The 22,460-nt window shown below is 38.0% G+C and overlaps 1 protein-coding gene across 1 annotated transcript in view; it reads left to right on the forward strand.

Annotated features, from left to right (window-relative positions):
• Nucleotides 1-22,460, forward strand: part of UTRN (utrophin) — a 503,387-nt gene that overhangs the window by 337,345 nt on the left and 143,582 nt on the right. The window contains exon 55 of the mRNA XM_067542236.1: nt 19,006-19,135. Coding sequence (XP_067398337.1) covers nt 19,006-19,135 — 130 coding nt within the window. The remainder of the gene's footprint in view (nt 1-19,005; nt 19,136-22,460) is intronic.

Here is a 22,460-nt window from a genome sequence, read left to right on the forward strand (position 1 = left end):
AGAGAGATTAATGGGTAAGGCTATCAGAGGTGTAAAATAAATATAATTCATCACATTGACATCGCCACTATATGTGGTCTAAGTGTATTTATTAGACTCCTTGGAGTTTGTCTGCTATACGAATGTTTGAAAAACTTTGCTAGACACTAAAAATAATGGATTGAATAGAGACACTGGATTTATGGCTTATTACAATGCTCTGTAACCCACTGACAAATCCTTCCCCTCCCCTCCACTATCTCCCTCGACTTCCTGTCCCCCCATGGCTGGAGGGGTGTTAACGGACCATTTCCATCTGAAATATGTATTAACTACTTATGCTAAACTATCTGTTCCACCTTGTATTTAGCGGTGACACTCTGAGTACATTTCCCAGGCCGAAAGAAGAGCTTGTCCCTCTCACCAACAGAAGTTAGTCCCATAAAAGTATTCCCTCACTCTCCTTGTCTCTGGGGAAAAACAAGAGGCTGCTGAGAGGTTGGGGTAAAGAAGGGGAAAAAGAGAAACCGATCTTGGGGAGGTAGGAATGATGGAAGAGATGATTGTAGTAGTGGTCAGAGAGAGAGAAAATCAGGTGTGTAGAAAAACAAATATTGAATGGCTGCTGGGGCAAATGCAATTGAATTGTCCCTTGATGGGTAAAAATAGCTCCCTGGATTGTGCATGTTGTGCCAAAGGCTTTGGGTGAAATCTTGGGATTTTCTCTTGGTGTAAGTATTTTACTGCTGTTGCCTTTGTAGCCAGTCGTTACTTGTATTGTCCTGGCTGTTACTGCAGAAACAAAAAGGAGATTCAGCTACTTGGGAGCTAGGACTGTGTGCGCAATTTTTAGAGACTATTCATTTAGCTGTGTAAAGCATGGAGATAATCACTTTGGTTTCCCTTCAAAATCTAAAAGGGAGAAGTAAATAGTTTTGATAAGGCCTCTACTTATGCCAAAGTTTCCAGTAGCAGTCACCCAGTCTGAAATATACTAAAGCCAGACAGAAATGCAGTGTCAAAGTATGTTCTACTTGCAATTTTGGATGAACCATGGTGCAAATCAATTATTATATGTGCTTTCTCAGCTGATATGAAATCTTAACTACTTGAAATGAATGTGTGTGTAAAAGTAACCGCTATTATGTACCAAATGGACTGAGGAAGGGCTGATCATAGCCTTTATGCAGTGATCTTACTTACGTGTTTATTTTATCAGTATTTATAATTCAGTGGAATTGCCACACAGTGCAGTTCTTTCACATGGTGTTGGTAATGCACACTGGAATGGCCTCATTCTCACCCTCTTGTCTCCTTTGGTGCATGCACAAAATTGCACAGGGATTTATACAAGCCAGCATTTTTCAGGTGCAAATATCCTGCATGCAAATTATTTTAGGCTATGCATTGGCCAGACCCATGTATTCTAGTGGATTTTATGGGTGCAAATTCTAGCATTTGGACAAGTGCAGGACCCGCTTTATTATTATTATTATATGTACAGGTGTTTGCAGCTTCCAAGTGTGGTCAATTGTATGTGTGCATGCAAATTTATACACACATATAAGTGGAGACAGGGTGAAGTCTGGCTGAAAATATATGAATGTGTGAGGTGTATGCAGATTATCAGCATGAGTATGGGATGGGTGCATTATGAAGGTCATCCAAAGGAATACTAAAAAATTTTTTATTTTAGCTCACACCTCATGGATTCTGCATGTCCCATGTTACAGAGAAATTATTTTAGAAATGTTTGAGTTTCTATAGTTTATCATGAGCTGAACTACAGAGCTCAGAAAGAGCTATAAAAACCTCTACAATTATCTAAAATAGCTTTTTATAATGAAAAATATAATTATTATGAAGCTTTTTTACCATAAGCCCTTCCAGGGCTAGAAACAAGTGCTGGGGAGCAGGGGATCTCCCTTGGGAGTAGGTACAAAGTTCCTGTTTTTAGCCTTGTGGAGATACTGGATCTTAAACTGATTACATTTTTACGTACTTAAGAACGGCCATACTGGGTCAGACCCATCTAGCCTAGTATCCTGTCTTCCAACAGTGGCCAGTGCCTGGTGCTTCGGAGGGAATGAACAGAACAGGTGATCATCAAGTGATCCATCTCCAGTCGGCCATTCCAAGCTTATGGCAAGCAGAGGCTAGGGACACTTCACAGCATGGTTTTGCACTGAAATATATGATTGAAACATATGAAAATACATGGTTTTGTATTGTGAGCTTCATTGTTGCCGGGCTGAATCTTGTCTATCCTCAGTCTGAGGCTGGTGAAATTTTAGAAGGGAAATTCCTCTGTTGAGAGGAGAAAAGTGAAACATTTGTATGGCAAGTTGATCATTTTTAAAATGGCAATTGTTTGAAGCTTCTCAGGAGTTTGAAATTGTTAGAGTAAGTCCTGGGGAAAAGGTGATGTGAGACCTTGATGGTGAATAATACTTTTTGATCATGTGGATATCTCCTCCACACGGGTGAGACATAGATATCAGCCAAAGCACTTCCCATCTTCAAACCAAAGTATACATAATAATCTTATATAGCTTACTTCCAATATGCAAAATGCTCTCTAAATTCCAAATTTTACAGTAATGTAGTATATATCACACAGGTAGTACGGTGACTGTGAAGGCTCAATGATTCCTTATGCCCTCAACAGTAGCTCGCAGATCCCATTTAAAATCTGTGTTAGGATCTCGTTTAATGAGTTTGTGGTTGTGGGTGTGTGTTTTGTTTTTTTTAATGCAATGATACTTTTAACTTCCACCACCAATACAGCCTCAAAGAAAGAGTAGAAAGAAGTGCCGTTAATATATCATCAGAAGGACAGTGGAACATCCATCCTTTCATTACTGTACTGCATCGGCAGCACTAGGTATGAGGCTAAATCCTGGGATTTGAAACCACATCCTTCTGGCCAACTACGCTTATTCACACCACAACTCCTACTTTTTTATATTCCATAATCATTTAAAAATAAAAAACCTAAGCTGGCAAACAAGGAAGAGTGAGAGACAATTGTTTGTCTTATGCTTGAGAGGCACTGAGATGCTACGGTGTGGTGATGGGTGTCAATAAACCTAGGTATATATAGTAGTGTTGGCACTGACTGAGGATGTTTGAATGAGATTGATAATTAAGTGGCACGCTCCAAATGGTATCAAGTGTCTCCTCGAACATGAGCATAAATATAATAGATTGAAGAGATCAAATTTTTGTTTACAGTTTATAAAACAATTTTTTCTCTAAAATTTAATTGAAGAAATAGAATAATGAAAGCCAGAAATTATATCAATCACTGCCTGCAAAACCATGGCTGCTGCATTTGAGATCGTGTCAACCTTTCCATTATAAAACCTGTTTGTTAAGGGTTTCTATAATTCGACATAAAATTTGTACCAGGCTGTGTTAATGTATGCTGTATATTGTACAGTTTTACAGTCAATCAGGGTCAGCGTGGAGCTCATAAATTTTCTTCCTTTTCCTGCTGCAAAGAAGGTAGCCTCATAAATCCAGGAAGTCTGTCTTATGATGAGGAAGTTGCATAATCTAGTCAGACCATCTTGTAGATAGGTGAGCTGATGTGATACATCTAAAGAAGAAGAATCCCTATTTCAATGGGTCACTTCCTGATTTTGAAGGTTGATCCTTGAGGTTGTCATCTCCTGAAGTACTTTTGAGACAGACACATTTTGATGTTTCATTGCTATATAGTGATGTTCATCATAATGTGTTGCCTTTTTCTTAGAGGACAGAATTATAAGTCCTATATTTTTGTTTTCTTGATCACTTGAATTTAAGATGGAACAGATACAAAGAACTACTAGGATGATCAGGGGTATGCAGGGCCTACCTTTATGAGAGGAGACTGGAAGAGCTTGACTTGGTTAGACTAGCAGAGCGAAGGCTGAGAAGGGACATGACTGCTCTTTATAAATGCATTGGGGGAGGAGGGCAGTCAATACCATAGAGAATAAAGAGCTGTTTTAGCTAAATGACAAAGTTGGCCTAAGAACAAATGGTATAAATGGGACATGAACAAATTTAAATTGTAAATTAGAGGAAGGTTTCTAACCATCAGAGGCAAGAAGTTCTGGAAGAGCTTTCCGATAGGAGTTGTGGAGGCAAACAACTTAAACAGTTGTAAGAGAGAGCTGGGCAAATTTGAGTACATGTTTATGATGTGATTGCTTGTGATGACAAGAGGCAGAGCCCAGCAGCCTCACTTCTGGTTTAAGTCTTATATTCCTAAAAGCTCATGCTTCATGGTTGCAGCTGGCCACCAACAGGGATCAAGAAGAGATTTTCACCCCCAATATTTTTGTTTTATAGTGTGTTGGGTTTTTTAATCTCCTTTCTCTGAAGCATCAGGGATGACCACAGCTGGAAATTGGACACTGGGCAGGGTGAGCCAGGGTTCTGAGGTGGCATTCTCTCTCTCAGGTGCTTGGTTGGCTGGTTCTTGCTCACATGCTCAGGATCTAAGTGATCGCCGTATTTGAAGTCAGGAAGGAATTTCCCCGGTCAGACTGGCAGTGACCTAGGGGCTTTTTCACCTTCTCCTGCAGTGTGTGGGTGCAGGTCACTTGCCAGGATTGTATGGCTATATCTCTCATAATTATTTCCCTGCCACTGTGGGGCGTCGGGCATCGATGCTCCTCAGTCCCTTCTATTCTCTGCCTGTAGCACATAATAGTCTAGTCTCCTGTGGGCTGTAAAACTTCGATCTTATTTCAGTTGTTGGGTTTAGAGTGCAGGTGTCCCGTGAGATATAGGAGGTCAGGCTAGATGGTGTGATGTTCTCTTCTGGCCTTAAACTCTGATTTCATTATATCAGGGCCTATCGACGGCTGAAACAGTAGCGTTTCAGTGTAGACCAGTGGTTTTCAATCCATGGCCCATGGACTGCTTGTGGTCCAGTCAGCACACAACCGCAGCCCATCTGACATCCACAGGGCCATATAGGTAGTATATACATTGTGTGGATGAGGCCCCACATTACACACAGAGAGCTGCATATGCGGCCCACAATGATAAATAGGTGGAGAACCACTGGTCAGACACTACCTATGCTGATGGGAGGAGTTCTCCATCCATCTCCGTAGCTTATCCATCTCTCTGGCAGGTGGTAGGTAGGTGGACAGAAGAATTCTTCCATTGAACTAGCACTCTCTAGATGGGGAGGTAGTTAAATGGGCTTAATTACATTGTTAAGGTGGAGTGCATTTTTCATACCTTTGAGTATCATAGCTGGGTTGATACAATTTTCTAGTGTGGACCAGACCTCAGCCTGTTATGTCTGGATGGCTGTTCCCATGTAAATACAGATCAAATTACTACACTACTATATCTGGAGCTTCTTTTACAGGGACTGAATCTTCCAGGGCTAGTTTGGAGAAGCATACTTAATTAAAATAATGATCTATGTGCTCAGCAGTGACATACTTGGGAGAGTTTATTCAAATACCATATATCTACTGAACAGTAATTGGTAGTATAATTAATTCTCATGGCAATTACATAGGTATTATCAAATCACCTTTGCTTTCTGCTATTTTGTAAGACGTTTTGGCAGTGTTCAACACAAACATGATATAGTACACTATCATAAATTGTAGAAGTTTTTCATTTTTCTGATGGAATGTTTAAGAACCACACACAGTCCTTCATTATTTCTTTTTGGCATATATATCAATTGTGCTTCATTAGGCTGATCAATTTTTTCCACTAAGTTACATTTAATCAAACCTGTTCTAAAACCTTTCACATACAGGTGGGTCATAGAAGGGCAATGGCAAGTCTCTTACATTTCTAGAAGATAAGAATTAAAAAGGGCAAACTGTGGAATATTTTTCCTTTTTTAGACAAACTGTTGTTCTTAGAGTCCATTATAATTTCCTATTGGAGCTCTTTTGGCAACAGAGGAAAGGAGCAACCTTTTCTACAGACAGTCACTCCTCTTTGAAAGATGGAGGAATGTGGAGCTAGCTGGGATTTGTAGGACATGCTATTTTCACTCAATGGGTAAAGTTTTCCAGAGGGCTTTCAATGGGGCATAGGCTCCTAAATCATGTAGGCGCTTTTAAGGATATTGTCTGAAGCTTGGGTCAGATTATTAGATGACCTCTCAGTTTTCATTTTAGATCTCTCTGTAATATATCCCCTTCTTCCTTTGCCACTAATAAAAGGATTGTACACCTTGAATACCTCATGCAGTTGTGGCCACCCCATTTCAAAAAGATATGTTAGAATTGGAAAAGATACGGAGAAAGGCAGCAAAAATAATTAAGGGCATGCAACAGCTTTTCATATGAAGAGAAATTAAAAACTGGGACTTTTCATCTTGGAAAAGAGATGACTGAAAGGGGTTATGATAGAGGTCTATACAATTGTGAATCGTGTGGAGAAAATGAATAAAAAAGTGTTATGTGAAAAAATAAATAACACATGAACCAGGAGTTACCCAATGAAATTAATAGGCAGCAAGTTTAAAACAAACAAAAATGAAGTACTTCTTTACACCACACACACTCAACCAGTGGATCTCATTGCCAAGGGATGATGTGAAGGCCAAAACTATAACGGGGTTCAAAAATAATTAGTTTAGTTAAAGGAGGATAAGTCCATGAATGGCTATTAGCCAAGATGGTCACAGATGGCAGTCAGAGGCTAGGGACACCCAGAGCATGTTGAATTTTTTCCCTCTGAAACACCTGGCGTTGGCCGCTGTCAGAAGACAAGATACTGGGCTAGATGAACTATTGATTTGACCCAGTATGGCCGTTCTTATTTTCTAAATGCATTTGATAGTCTGGTACCTCAACTGACCACAATCCTATTTAGAATAGAGACGCTGGTATCCATTCTTACGTTGAGATTATTTTTTGTTGAAAAAAATGTTAAGTGGTTCCTGCATCATCCAGTGACTCATCAATGGGAAACCCCTTTTGCAAGTACTCTCAGATTCTGTTTTGGCTACTGAATCAGATCCATAGATGGGCTTAGCTCATGATCTGGTCCAGTCAATTAATTTAGCTGTAAAAGTATGTAAATTGCTAAATAATTTTAAAACATAATAAAAATGACCAAAGAGTCTGCCTTCCTCCCAGTCTCCTGATACATACAGTATGCCTGCACTTTGAACTGGGGATGAAATTTCCAGCTCAAAGGAACATACACACACTAGTTCTGATTGAGCTAGTAAGCTAAAAATAGTGTGTGGACACAGCAGGGTGAGCAGTAGGAGGGGCTAGCCAGCCCAAATACATACCTAGCACCTTGGATGGGTATGTATGAGGAATGGCTAGCTCCGCCCCCTACCCCTCCCACCACCACTTGCACTGCTGTGGCTACACTCTATTTTTAGTGGGCTAGAACTAGCGCAGGTATGTCACTTTGAGATGGACATTATATCCCTAGCTTGAAATGTCGTCATACCCATAGTTTATGACAAAAGCATAAACTATGTAAGCAAAAGCATGTAAGAAATTGAAAACTTAATTATTATGGTTTCGTGTTCTTACTCTATTAGCTTATTTTTGTTAATTTAACATTAATTTAATATGAACAGTACGTTGTGTTTGAATGGGAATATTTCTAGTAAGCAGCTTCTCGAAACCAATATTGAAACTTTCAGACTTTCAGTTGCTGATTAGCTCTTCTTCTATATATGCCTTACCTACAGATTGGTCAATAGCTCTTATCTTCAGCTATCTGAATCTTGGATGAACCATAGAGCACATCAATACATTAAACATATTCTTTCTCCACTGGTGCAGACTACTAACTTCCTGAAATGCTTAAAAGTTATCTCTAGTGTATTAGAGAGAAAAGGTGGGTGAGGTAATATCTTTTATTGGGCCAACTTCTGTTGGACCAGCAGAAATTGGTCTAAAAAAAGATATTACCTCATTCATCCTGGAACTCTCATGCTATAACAACACTGCATATTTCCATTGTATGTGTAATGAGTTTGGAATGGGGGAATCATAAGGGATATATAATGTTCTTACCTTTTTATGGATTATAAACTCATGGGGATTGAGACACAGCCAAACTCTGTTTTACATGACTATATGTATGGTACTTATTTATTGGAAAGCCCAGGAAAAGCCTAGTTTCTACAGGCCATAGTGATGTTGGCTCGGTAGATGGCACTCTTCTCTTGAGTCTGTATTTAATCAATCTTTTTGGCATGGCGTTAGCATTATTCTTTGGAAATGCTGTCCTCTTAGTGTGATGTAAAACAGAGAGGGTCTGGTCATCTGTGGTTATTGAAGTTTTCTTCTGCAAGAATCCTTGGTTAGTTCCCAAGTACTGGTTGGACCTTCAAGTGTAAATTATTTAATCTTGTGTTCCAAATTTTTGTGGAGAAGTTACTCTGTATCTTAACCCTAATCTGATCTCTCCACAAAAAAATAAAATAAAAAATGTCCAGCCTTTGTAATATTGCTAGTAGAGAATGGTTGCCATGTTACTACTCCACAGGGTGGTTGCATTCCAGTAATAGATAATAGGATTACTTCTCCTTCCAATAAACACATTGTAATCTTTTGGCATAAAAGTGTCTCTATAATTGTAAGGAGTTTATATAGATATTTTAAAATTAGTACTGTGAAGTGCCACCTTGAAAGTTGAGAAAAATACTGGATCTCTTTCCTCCAGCAGAGAGACCAAGAAGCATCAAAGGCGGGTCTTTTTGCAGTCTGATGTGAAGATAGATCAATGCTAAAATATGGAAGAAGCAGAAGTCGACATGACTTTTCCTCCCTTCCTCTGTGTGTGTGTGGTTTTTTTTTCTTCAAAATTCTACTAGAGACATGATTTTCTACCTGCTGCGAGACCATAGAGAGCCCTTTCCTAGTCGTTGGCATGCACGTGCCGCACTCTGACTCAGACATCATTTTTGCAGTCAGTGGGGTGGAACCAATATGAATTTTCATATTAAATGTTCATTTAGGGATGTTAACCAGATGATTTTTTTAAAGCACTATAAGAAGGATTTTTCTGTTATATCCTATGCATACCTATCTAAAGTAAGTCCGCTTTCATCCACTTCTTTTGTGTAGTTTTATTAGAGCTATCAAATTTAATGATTCTTCTGCCGTTTTTCAGCTGTCATGTTGTAATGGCTTTAAACTAGTATAAGCTGATTTAGCTTTGAAACCATTGGATGAGCAAAAAAAGAATTGTATTCTAGCAGATCTTGTTACTTACCCTTTTTTAATTTTTCTGCTTGTTCCCTACATTAATGAATAGGCACATACTTCATTGAAAGAAACCAAGCTTGCTATGCCTCATTTACTATTCTATGCCAAAATTGTCATTGATAGAGAGTGAGGCTTAAGTCATGGTGAGTTTGAAACGAGGGGGCCGTGGCTTGACTCAACCATGCAGCCAAATATAAAGCAAATACTGAATTCTAGATGATTCTCTTGAAGACAAATATACAAACTACCCAAATGCAGTGGATACACAAGATGCACAGCAGACCTGTCAAAACTGGGGCCCTGAAGAGAGAGAGCCTGAGAAATTCAGGGTGGAGGAACCCTGCGGGCTGGTGACAGTGCTACAGCTGAATTTCCACTCCTGCAGTGCAGTCTTAATCTTCCAGGTTACTTTTATGTGATAACAAAAATCTTAGTGTTAACAAAATTCGACCCAAGATAGTGGGCTCTTTGGCAGCAGCTAGCCTTTTAGGGGCATGCAGTATAATAGTCTGGCAGGGTTTTCCCCTTCAAAACCTAAATAATCATTCCAAACTTTCCAGTGGCTGAAGAGAAGATTGTGTTCTGCAGGGCCCTTCAAATAACCAAGGCCTTTCCCTCAGTTGAAACAATCATTGACCTAGAAGTGGAAACAATAAAAGTCTAATTCCAGTGGGATCAGAAATATGAGGTCCAATTATGTAAAATTACTGTCAGTAGAAGACATATTAATGAACATCATTATGCCTCATACTTAGTAGCCTTTACTCAATTAAGCAGTGCTTCCTCTCATTCTTAGACTTATTCAGATACTGTCACGTTCATGGGGGTGGAAGGGTTTACTGCAGCTCTTCTTCAGTAAGGGACACACTGTTCCCTTTTGCTGAGTGGTTAACTTCAGGTTTAAATATTTTTCTTGAAACTATTAACCCTATATTTAATTTTTCAATAAAGATGTAAGAATGAAATACATTCAGACATATGTTGTGTTAAAGCCATCCGTATGAAAAGTGTGCCTTTATCTATAATTATGATATAATAAATCATAGTTCCTCAAATGAATTATACATCTTTTAGTTCCTAAAATAAATGATACATCTTTTCTGGAGTTTGCAAGATCTTTGTAGGTGAACACTGTTAAAATGCAACTCCAAGATTCTTATTTAAAAAAAAAAAAGAAAAGAAAATAACCTTCCATCTTTGAATCTACCCCTGTAGAGGAAGAAGGAAGGGGAGGGAAATGAGAGACTCTTACTTTTCTATTAATTTGTGAGGCATCACGAAAGTACCTACATAGGTTTAGGCGGAGAATTTCAATTTACTGTATTTATAGAAATATTCATATTTATTTATTTATTTGTACTGTATAGTGCTTTATAACTTCATGGCTCTTTACAATCATTGACTGACTGATCTATAGATGTTAAGGGGTAATAATAAACACCAGCTATGTGTGACTCTAAACTACAAGATTGCAAAGAGTATTAGAAGCCTCAGATGAGTGGTTGGGAATGACTTATTCAATATAAAACATAGGTGAAAGCCAAACTTGTGTGAGCTGTAATCACAGATGTTCCGATGATGAAGTCATGAAGGGACTGATGTGTTTCAAGAAAAATACTTCCTAGTCTCAGATTTCACATAATAAATCTCAAGTACACACCAGACAAATTAATGGCATTTATACAAATTCACAGAGTCAGAAGTAGAATAGTATTCTCATTTCTGTTTATATTTCTGTAATGTCCTCACTTTTCTAGGTGCTTAGTAAACAAATTTGAAAACAATGCCTCTGCTTCAACAAGCTTATTTTCTAAAGCCTTTCTTCTGTATACACCTAGTGTCAGGCATAGTACTTAATGTGTAAGTAACATTGAACTGAATGGGATGTCATGGCCGGAAGCACTGTACTTGGTAGTGTTTGCATGATGGATGTGGGGAACGAGAAAAGCATGGAAAGTAGTTGAACAGAATGATGATGTTCACCATGCTTTTTGTTAATTCCACATCTTTTGTGCTTTGTGTGTGTAAATATAATTTTCAAAAAATTAAGGGGAAGGTCTAGTTAAGCTAACATTTATGGCCTTCATCGGCAAACATAACCTAATTCTCTCTCATGCAGAATTATGCTTTTAAATTCTGACTGACTGTCTCTATAAGTCGGAGAGAGTTCTGCACTGTTGTTTATACTGTGTGACATCTATTGCAGTTCATGGGTCCCAAGCAACTATGGTCCCCCCTCTCATGTTATATGAGCTAAGGGTTACCACTCTAGTTTTGTATACTGTGCTAGATATCCAGGCTGCGGGTGGTAAACTAAAAGAGAATAATTTGCAGTTTCTCTAAATCTTACCTTTGTGTGTGTATGTCTATGTTGGATAAGTCTGTTACTCTTGCTGTCCTTTATCACATTCCCCACTCCAGTGGTTTGTCTCCATCTCTTATGTCTTATCTGAGTTTAGATTGTTAGCTACTGTGGATCTGGATAGTGTCTTCTATTTTTCTGTGAAGCAGTATGCATGCTATCAGAGATGTATAAATGGCTATAAATATCAGTGCTACGTAGATGAAGTCTGAAATAACAACTGAATGGAATAGGTAAACAATAAAATGCATTATTTAGAATGGGTCAGAGTTGTTTGTCGTATTGTTGATGAGTGGTGATGTTTAAGGAGAGAGAATGTGATATGAAATCTCTCTCTTATGATAAATACTGTTTTTGCCTTGCAAGCATAATTTTATCACCTGAGGTTATATCTGGCTTTCACATACAGAGACTAAATGTTTCTTCTGTGGACTTCATATGAAAAACAAGAAAGTGCATTGACTGGCATGAAGGAATAGTCACTACACGTTATTACATTTACCTTTTCTATTCTTTTTTCTTGATTAAGTTCATTCTTTCATAATGCAGACATATTTAGTATTTTACCACAGCTGCCAGTGACAAACTTGATTTTTCTGTGATTAATAGAAATGGGTTTTCCTCAACACTTTTCAGCACTCAATTATTTTTACTTCCATTCAAAATATAAAAGAAAGTGTAGTTTCTCCAAAACCTGGTGTGAAATAAGTAGGTAATTAAACACCAGCAGAGCTTATTGGTACGTAAAGCTACAATGTGACAGATCTGAGTTCCAGTAATGTGTCTTTATTTCACAGAATGGGGAGCATAACGAAACCTGATTTAAATGTGTTCTGTTTTTAAGAAATATCCCACGTGTTTTCATTGAAATTAGCTTTGTCTTCAGAGCCTCAAAGTAGACCTGCTCTTTGAGTTATTCAATGCAAGCCTGTGCAATAAAAAAGAATGAAGGGCTGTAAATCAGTAGTATCTAATTTGGAAGCCCACTCATTATGCTAGAAATTTAATTTTAAGACGCTAACTTTGAAAGAAGTTTGTACTATGGGATACACCAGATAGCATAAAAGTCATTAATTGTATAATTGTGTAAAAGTAATTAAGTTTTCATGGCAAAGTATTTCCTGAAGAGAGGAAAGCATTCCCATGAGAAATTTTGGAAGTTCTCAGTTCAATAAATTCCTTTGTTTGAAGGAGAAGAATTTAGAAAATGTTAGCTTGCAAATAGTGTTATTTAAAACAAGAAATCACATGAGAAGTCTCTTCAAATGCCTTGAAGAGATAGCATATACACTCTGAGATTGCTGGTATAATGGAATAGACATGAAATCCAAAGTTATAATGGGTCAACCATACCCTTCAGAGTTATTGAAGGAAGAACAAATCAAAACAGACAGCAAATCAGAGGATAATAATTGTACTAAATGAGGTGTCTTATGTTTTGGTTTATTCAATGCCCTCAGGGAACCAATGTCAGATGACAGCAGAATTGTGTATAGTAGGTTATGGATTACCATGTCATTTTCAAGCCATCAGAAGGATGTCCCTCATCCCTGTAAAATGAATGCTGCCATTGGTTTATTGCTGCTTTCTGAGATTGCACAAAATGTAACATCAGAAGGCAATATTGTACTGTGGTAGGTCTTCTTTAAAGATGAAGTGAGGATTGTTTTGTTACTGATCAATGCTGTTTAAACTCAGGATTAAGGATTGTGGGTTATTTTTACTAGACTGTGTGACTGTGTCAGGTCTTGTGCTTTTTCCCTCTCCCCTTGTCTTTTGTAAAATTCAGTGGGATCTTTAACCTAGTGATTTTTACTACAGGAGCTTTAAAATCTGAAGCTTGGTTTAACAAAGGCCACAAGAGAAAATGAGTTTAGGTTCAGTACATCTTTTATGCAAAAGGCTCAGGACTGGAATAAAAATAAAGTAGAAATATTCTGAAGACAGTCAGCATTTCTTTGCTAAAAGCCTCTAGCTACCTCTTTAGTTATGAAAATAGTAACCTAGAAGTAAAACTATTACCAAGTAGCCCAAGTTCCTCCATCCGCAATCTGTCAGCACAATCCCAGTCCCTCTACCTACATACTTGCACTACAAACTTCAGAAGGCGTATTCATCAGGGTCCAAGTTTTACCTGGTTTTATCCCTTGGGAAGTAAAAGAGCATTCTGAAAGGAGTTTCATAGTTACGTTCATTAAGCAGTGGTCACACTTGTTTATATTGTTGCAGTTTATGGCAGTTGTCCTTGCCCTGCATTCCTATTCTGGGATCAGATTTAGCATAGAGTATTTAAAAGCGGAAGGGACGATTAGATCATCTAGTCTGATGTCCTGCACGTTGCAGGCCATTACATTTCTCCCAAATTCCCTGTGTTGAGCTGAATCACTTCAGTTAAACCAAAGTGTTTCAGTCTTCAGGACAATAAATTGTTGTGCCCCACAGGCAGAGAACAGGAGAGACTGAGGTTCCACCAATGCTTGAGACCCCTGCAATGGCAGGGAATTGTTTAGGTGAGAGATGTCCAGGTGATCTTAGTAGACAATCCTCACTCCATGTGGCAGGAAAAAAACCCCAACCTCCCATGCCAAGATTCATTGAGGGAATGGTCCCACATTTTCTGTGCTGGTCTTGCACTCCTGGGGACAGTTCTTCATACCTATGTCCAGTGCTGAAGGTCCTCTCATCCAGTGAAGTTAGCAACTTATCTCAATTATATCAGTCTGATCCCAGAACAGGAATGCAGGGCAAAGACAACTGCCATAAATATAATATAAATAAATGTGACTACTGTTTAAGGCATGTAACTTCTGCCTAACTGCTTAATTGCTGTAGAGCAACCACAGATGTGCACTGGGTAAGCCAAAACTTCCCCATGTGTCTGTAGCATTAGCTAGTCAGCCACATTGAACTGCAACCCAGGCAGCATTCCAAGCTACCAGTGATGGGCCTACATTGTGCATGCCTTAACTAATTTAGTCCATGGTGCCATTGCAAAACTAAATAAAACCTAGAAATGTGTTCATGCATTTCACAAGTATTATATCAAAATCTTTAATATAGTAGTGAAATTTACTATTACAGCCTTCTTTATGATTCTCAATAGGTTTTTTGTGTCTTATTTTTATTCTCCATAGTGTTCTGATAGATCTGAATTTCCAGTCAAATCCTGTCTTTAGTCCACTCCAGACTAATGAAATTTGAGCTAAGGAGTAGACTTACAAATGGATTTTTGTTTTTCATTATCTGTATACTGCAGAGAAGTTTGTCTGGAAGGACGTGTAGGATATGACTGATAAGGTTTGGTTATTATTGCATCACATATTCTCTCTGCTATTCCTCTTTACTGGCACAGAAACAGACTAGGAAATAAAATAAGTACTGCTAAGGAAATAAGGAGACTGGGTTGGAGGGGCTGTTTTTGAAGCCGCTTTCCGTACATGTAAAGTACCCAGTGCATGATGAGCAATTCCACGGATGATGTGGAAGTAAGGAAATATCCATGCCACATGCATACTTAATGTCCATATGTTCCTCATCCTCTAGATAAAGCCCTCCATTAAAGCCAGTCTCAATTCAGACAATTACAAAGGAGCAGTCATGGAGAGAATTTAAATGAGAGTGAAGATGGAAAAACCTCATAAGTGGTTAAGATTGCAAAATGGAGGCAGGCAAGGAGGAGAGAGGAGGATGGGGAGCTCCATCCCTGTAGAATTTCAAAGCTTAGCTGGAATTTTGCACCGATGCCACATAGGCTCCTTTCTCTGAACACTTCTGAACAATTCAGGGATTGAAAAATCCTATGGGAAATCCTTACGTGAAAATCTTCATTAATTTGGAGTTAACATTGAAGGAATCTCTCACTTCAGAGGGTTAAAAAAAATGTAAAAAACCAAACCAAACCCACAAACCTTTTAAAACAGTGTATTTTTTCCATAAAAATGTTATCCTGGAAATTTAAAGCTAAGGTTCTATTTTAAAGATATGCAAATAATAAACTTTCAGAAGTGGAGACTTGCATTTGTCAGTGACACTGGCCTCCTGCCTTACTTTCTTATCTAGAGTCAGTTCCTGCATACAGAGTTCTTTCAGGACTGGTCTCCTACTTGGTAGCATGTAGGTGAGTCCTAAGAGGTTTATTGTAACCTGTTTTATATGTAATTTAAATATTCATGTAGACTGATTTGATCTGTAGGGCTTAAATAGTTGTGGCTGCCTAAACTAGGAGGGTAAATTTTGCATGCATTATAACGACACTAAAGGAGGGGCTTGAAAAAGGATAAGGAGTGTCAGTATAGACTTTTAGGGAGAGTATTTTCCATGCACAGTGGTAGGTGTCTGAGTGTGCACCAGAGGCTTTTGAGGCAGAAGCCAAATGGTGGGCAGTGAAGTCTGGAAAAGCTGACGGAACATTAGCAGTGGTAAACAAATGGTTAAGTTAGAGAGGACACAGTTATAGAAGGCACAGTTAGCTATTCCAGGGCTAAGCTCTGAACGTACAGAAGGGTAAAGATACAAAGCTTTGATGCAGAGTTAGAGGGGGAGCCAGCAGAGGGATTCAAGAGCAGGTTGACATGGTCAGAGCAACAAGCCAAGAAGATGATGATAGCAGCAGCATTTTCAGTGGATTTGAGGAGAGTAAGTTTTCAGGAGTCAAAACATGAGTTTTGATGGAATGGCCATCAGAAGGACCAAATCCTAGAGAGGTCATGTAAGAAGAAACCATGAGATTTCTGCTTGGATGTATGTCTCTAGAGCTAAGGCCAAGTCAATGACGGCACCTAGGTTATAGATCTGAGTGGCTGAGCAGATGATATTGTTATCAATGGTGAGGAAGCAAGAGGAGAAAGGAGGGACCAAAGGGTCAGGTTTGGCCACATTGAGTTTAAGCTGATGGCTGAACATCCACCTGTGAAGAGATTTCAGAAGGATGGGTAGCAATGTGGGTTTGGATGGAGGAAGGAGGTCTGGAATGGAGAGAGTGGTTTGTGAGTCATCAGCAAAAGACAAGAGGTAAAGCTGTGCAAGTAAATAAGATGTAAGTAAATAGTGATGTATGAGATAGAGGGAGAAAAGAAAGGAATAAAGGACAGAGCCCTGTGTGACTCACACCAAAAGTTGGAGAGAAGAGAAGGATGACCACCAAATGTATTGCTAAAAGTACAATTAGATAGAGGAGGAGAAACAGGAAAGGACTGCGCAACAGAAGCTAAGGAGGGTAGAAGAAGAGCATGGTTGATAGTGTTGAGGAAGATGAAGATGGAGTGCGGGCTTGGAGTTGGTCATGAAAAGGTCAGTAGCGACTTTGATAAGAACAGTTTCAGTGAGTGTGGAAAGTAGAAGCCAGACAGGAGAGGATCTGGGATAGAATTGGAGGAAAGGAACTCCAGATAGCAGGTTATATATTTTAGCTTTGTGTTCCATATTGTAATGTTACAGGCAGGTTAGTTTAAAAAGTATTGAGGGAAATTATCTGATTTTGTAATAGTTGCCATGTAATGTCATATACCCATATTGATATTTTTATTTTAGTTACTTATGTAGAGTCTAATTGACCAGGTGATCACAAAAAAAATATTGTATTGTAAAAAAACTCCTTTAATTTACCATGCTGAAATGGAATGGTTTTGATGTACGATGACTATATAATAACAACGGAAGGGCAGTGAAATGAGTATAGTAGCATTCCCCTCTGTCTCACTTCTGCTAAAATGTACATGTCCTTCTGTGTGCAAGTAAGAAATCAGAAAGTAAACGGGGCAGAAAATCAGTGAAAAATTATCTGGCTTTAATAGTCTTTCAGACTGTTGAAATAACATATCCAGTATACAGTACTATCTCTAATGAAAATGCCCTCTAAACTGAGGGTTATTGTTTTAAATCAGGGCAGGCTGCTCAGTAAGACGTTTTTAAAGTTAGGAATCTGATTCACAAATATATGCATTATTGTCTTCGCTCATGTGAGTAGTCCGATTGGGGTCAGGCCCTTAGTGTTGAGATTGTTGTGCTTTTGACACCTCCTCCCTAATGTCAAGTGTGCAGGAGAATTTCGATATGATGTTCTATAGTTCTGAAGAATGGTCATGTGTGCTCTCAAAAGTAAAACTGTTATTTTCACATGTAATTGCTGTGAAGAAAATTAGGAGAGAGAATGGGGAAAAGGATTAGAATTTAGCTGCAAAATGGAGGTTAAAATATTGAGCTTTTTAGGCTCGGATCCCATAATCAGATCCATGCAACAGACCCCTGAGTCCATATGAAGTCCCACTGGATCATCCCACATGTGGATCCAGTTGCATAATTGAGGCCTTAATGTGTGTCACACCCTATATAAGTATCTGGAGAAAAGGAAATAAGACACTTTCCTACTTTCTGCTCTTATTCTTTCACTTAGAACTATTTTCTGTAGGGAGAAGAAGTGTTATTATGTTATACAGTGCCTGGAGTGTACTGTGCTCTTTCTCGTGGGAAGTAACTGGACTTTTCCAGTAAAATTAACATTTATTTTTCATTAGAAATTTAAAAATTATAGTTTAAAATATTAATTTAAAAGAAGAAAAACATAGTACATAACCTTAAAAGTATGCTATTGTGTATTTACAATAGTAGTAACCAGTGCAAATGATTCATGAAAAATTATTTTCTTCTGACAAGGATCATTTAAAAAGATTATATGGCACTTAAATGTCTTTTAGAAGACAGTATTGGAGTAGACTATGCTCATAAACACAAGACTTTTGAGTAGAAATAAAGGACCAAAAGCACTAGAGAATAAAGTTTGTTCAGAGTCATTTACATTTGCATGAAAAACCTCTCAAAGAAAAATTGCAATTGCCTTGGCGTAACAGGCTGAAAATATTTTAGGCTAATTGGAGACTGTCTTTTCATAATGTGTTCTCTTTGATTGAGTTTTGATTCTGTGTAGGTTAATTTGTTTCTGCCTCTTAATTTTCATATTTTTTAACTTAACATATTCTGAAGAATGTAAAATACTTCTTCAGTTCTCATTACCAGTTGTGAAATTACCTTTTTGTGTTCTATTGGATGTAATTTTTTTTGTTGCTCTGGCTAACAAACAAACAATAACAACAAAAGTCAGAGCAATCTATTATGTGCTATGAATCCTGCAGATAGTAATGAAGGTTTCAAAATATGTTTTTATGTAAGTTCAAGTATAATAATTTCCCTTTGGTGAATATTTTAAACACATCATCATTTTTCTTGTATTCACATATTTGTTAGTTCCACGAAAATCACCTCTGAAGTCTAAATTCATTTTCTTCCCATCTCTGTTTTGCAACATTTTCTGTTGCAACGTGAATTAAATGTTGGCTGTTCGTCACTGACTGTACAGGTCTAGTCAGAGGGATGAAAATGGAGAGGTTTCTACATTGTCTGTTGTACAAAACATTAGGTTACAAATGCAACTCTCGTTTTCCTTTGCAAAAGGCATTGAGGCGTGAACTGAAGGATAAGGAGCAAATCATTTTGAACGCTGTAGACCAGGCACGAGTTTTCCTTGCCGACCAACCAATTGAGGGCCCTGAAGAACCAAGAAAAAATCTGCATTTGAAAACAGGTCAGTTACCATTTTCTTCATATTTGGAACATGTAAAATGAGTGTTGCAACATCAAAGCACTTTTTAGGTCCCCAGCGTACATTTTATAACTCATTACTTACGTAGCCTTCTAGAATTTCTAAAGCAGTTGGGCATTTCACATTCTATAAATTGCTCAGATATAGTCATCACTGCTTGGTGAATATCCAGTGTCCATGATGGAAGGAGGAAAAATACAAACAAATTACAGAGGGCTATATTTTATATTAAAAACATTTTGAGGAGGCACACCTGATATTTTTCATTTTTCGTTATAAACTCAAAATATGGATAACATCAGAGCAATTTTGTATATTCTTGGTACAAGAACAAAAGTGTGCATCTGAAATATGAATCCAAGAGTATTGGAACATAAGCCATTAAAATCTGCATATGTTACTCTTTGTAAAATATTAACCAAAGTAGGTTCTGGAATTGGCTGATGAAAAATGTGTTTTGCAAAATATGTTAGTGTCAATAAAATGAAGCGTGTTATGCAACACATCTATTCTACAGCAGTTGTCTTTCATCTGTAGCTGGTAATTAAGCTATTTGAATGTTTAACTCTTTAGCCAACTGCAGGAGTTGACTCATATTTAGCTATTTTCAGGAAACAATGACAAGGTAGTAAGTCTATTAATAATTGTTCAGAAGAAAAAAACATATAATAATTGTATAAGTACATAGATACATACAGTACGTACCATTCAGTGTAGAGTAAATTCTTAATTATTTCTCATTTATAAACTGCAGTGTTATCGTGAAATCTTACTGCTGAAAATTGCATATAATTGTTCTAGAATAAACTGGTAATTTGAATTATTATGAAGTAATCTTCAGAAATCTGAATTACCATAAAATTTAATATAATTTAGTACTCTATATAATTTAAAAAGTAGTTATATAGTTATTTCTGTCCTGTCTTAATATTCTTTCTTCTTATTTCATACATACTGTACGACCTTCTTGGCCCACTTTTCAACTTCGTTAATTGGAAACAACTAATCTCATAGCAATCTGACATTACTTTTGTGTAATTTTTTTCCACAAAGAGTTTTTTTATTTTTCTGGTTTCTGATTCCCTTCCTTGGCTTTGCATTGCACAGTCTGAATACCTCCTGGTTAAACCAAATGGGCATTTTTTTCATTGATTAATACTTCTTGTCTGTTATACTGGACCTTCTCTCCTGCTATTTTGAAAATCCAAGAGAATATTATGCAAAATTAGACACTTTTGTATCTTATTCTATATATTGCATATATAGTAAATGTGTAATTTGACCAACATTGCATGAAGTATCATGAAGATGAAAAATAATATATTCTGATTTTAGCTTTGCTCATTCAGTCAGTAATAAAATTTGCTGTCATCATAACTTACGTCTCAAAAGGTGTAAAAGCACCCAATCTAAACTGTGTCAAATCATAACACAATACTAGTTGACCATCTCATGGTCACTGCTGCCTAGGTTGCCAACCACTTGTACTTCCCCTACCAAATCTTCCCTGTTTGTGAGCAGCAGGTCAAGAGAAGCATGGCCCCTAGTTGGTTGCTCCAGTACTTGCAGCAGGAAGTTGTCTGCAACACTATCCAAAAACTTCCTGGATTGTTTGTGCTCTGTTGTATTGCTCTTCCAGCAGATGTCAGGGTGATTGAAGTCCCCCCGTGAGAACCAGGTCCTGTGAACTGGAAACTTTCCCTAGTTGACTGAAGAAAGCCTCATCTACCTCGTCCTCTTGATCTGGTGGTCTATAACAGACACCCACCACGACATCACCTTTATTGTTCTTGCTTCTAAGCTTAACCCAGAGACTCTCTCAACTGGCTTATCTCCAGTTTCATACTGGAACTCAGAGCAATCATAGTGCTATCTTACATACAGTGCAACTCCTCCACCCTTTCGCCCCTGCCTGTCCTTCCTGGACAGTTTATATCCATCCATGACAGTTACTCCATCAAGTCTCAGTTATTCCAATCATGTCATAGTTTCTTGACTGTGCCAGGAGTTCCAATTCCTCCTGCTTTTTTTCCAGGCTTCTTGCATTTCTGCATAGGCACTTCACATAACTAACCGATTGCCCTATTTTCTCAGTTTGAATCAGGAGGCCTCCCCTGTTGCTCCTTCCTCCTCGTGCTTCCTTGTGGTGTGCCACTTCCCCACTTACCTTCGGGCTTAGGTCTCCATCCCCCATTGAACCTAGTTTAAAGCCCTCCTCACTTGATATGGTAAGCAGGTCTTGTCCTTAAAATTCAGTATATGAAGTGCACGAGTTGGGTAAAAAATTTAAAATACTATAAAATAAAATGCTGGCAGATCAGGATGATACAATGAAATACAGTGAACATTTCCCGAAGTCTACAGTCATATCAGTGTGCTTTGCTAGTGTAGAAGGTTGTTAAAGTGATTGAATCCCCCTTACAGCGAGCAATTACTTGGTTGAAAAAGTTATTTTGATGGTTAAGTTAAATTAATGTTTACTATTTGTTCTGCCTTTTATTTATAAATGCAAAAATATCATATCAGTTGCATCATAACAATATCATATATTAGTAATTTACATGTATATGCTTTGTTTGTGCTAGTAGGCATCTGACAGGGAAACTCTTCTTTTTTCTTTTCTTGCTGCCCAATGCAATGAGGATGAATTCCTTGATGTAATAATTTTATCCATAGGCATGAAAAATACAATAAAGAACTCGAGCAAACTTTTAAGACTTGCCATTTTGTCTGATGGGTTAGAATTGAATTGCTGCCTGCAATGCCTATTTCTGCCAAAGTACCAGTCCAGCTAGTAACCACACACCTACCAAGATACTGGACCAGTTGGTTATTAGAAGGCTTGAAAATTCACTCTCTTCTACTCCAGGTGGCTTATTTTTCAGGGTGTGAAGATTTGCTGAAGTGCTTAAGAATAAGGCGCATACATCTCATTGAAAGTCAATGGAGCAAGTCCCTTGGGCTCTTTCAAAAATCACTCCCTATGTTACAATTTCTAGTCTTACCCCCTTTTGTCTTTTTTGAAAGTTTCTGTAAAAGAGTGGAGTAAGATGACAACCTTATAACTACCAAAGATATAATGCCTGACTAATTGAGAGGGGAAGTCATATTTAGTTAGACTTATAGGTCACTGGTTCAAGTTCAGTCCCTGGGGATAAAGTTCAAACTTTTTTACTATTTGTTGTCTCTTTGGTGTTCTATGAGAAGTGGCCTCAGACTCACTCGTGGACAGGTGTGTGACAGATTGACAAGGACAAGAAATGGCTTGGGGTGTAACATCCTGTTTCCCTCTCCAGTGGTGGTATAG

This window comes from Emydura macquarii, unplaced genomic scaffold, assembly GCF_026122565.2.
Source record: "Emydura macquarii macquarii isolate MOO-44397 ecotype Brisbane River unplaced genomic scaffold, CSIRO-AGI_Emac_v2 contig_705, whole genome shotgun sequence".
NCBI classification, from domain to species: domain Eukaryota; kingdom Metazoa; phylum Chordata; order Testudines; family Chelidae; genus Emydura; species Emydura macquarii.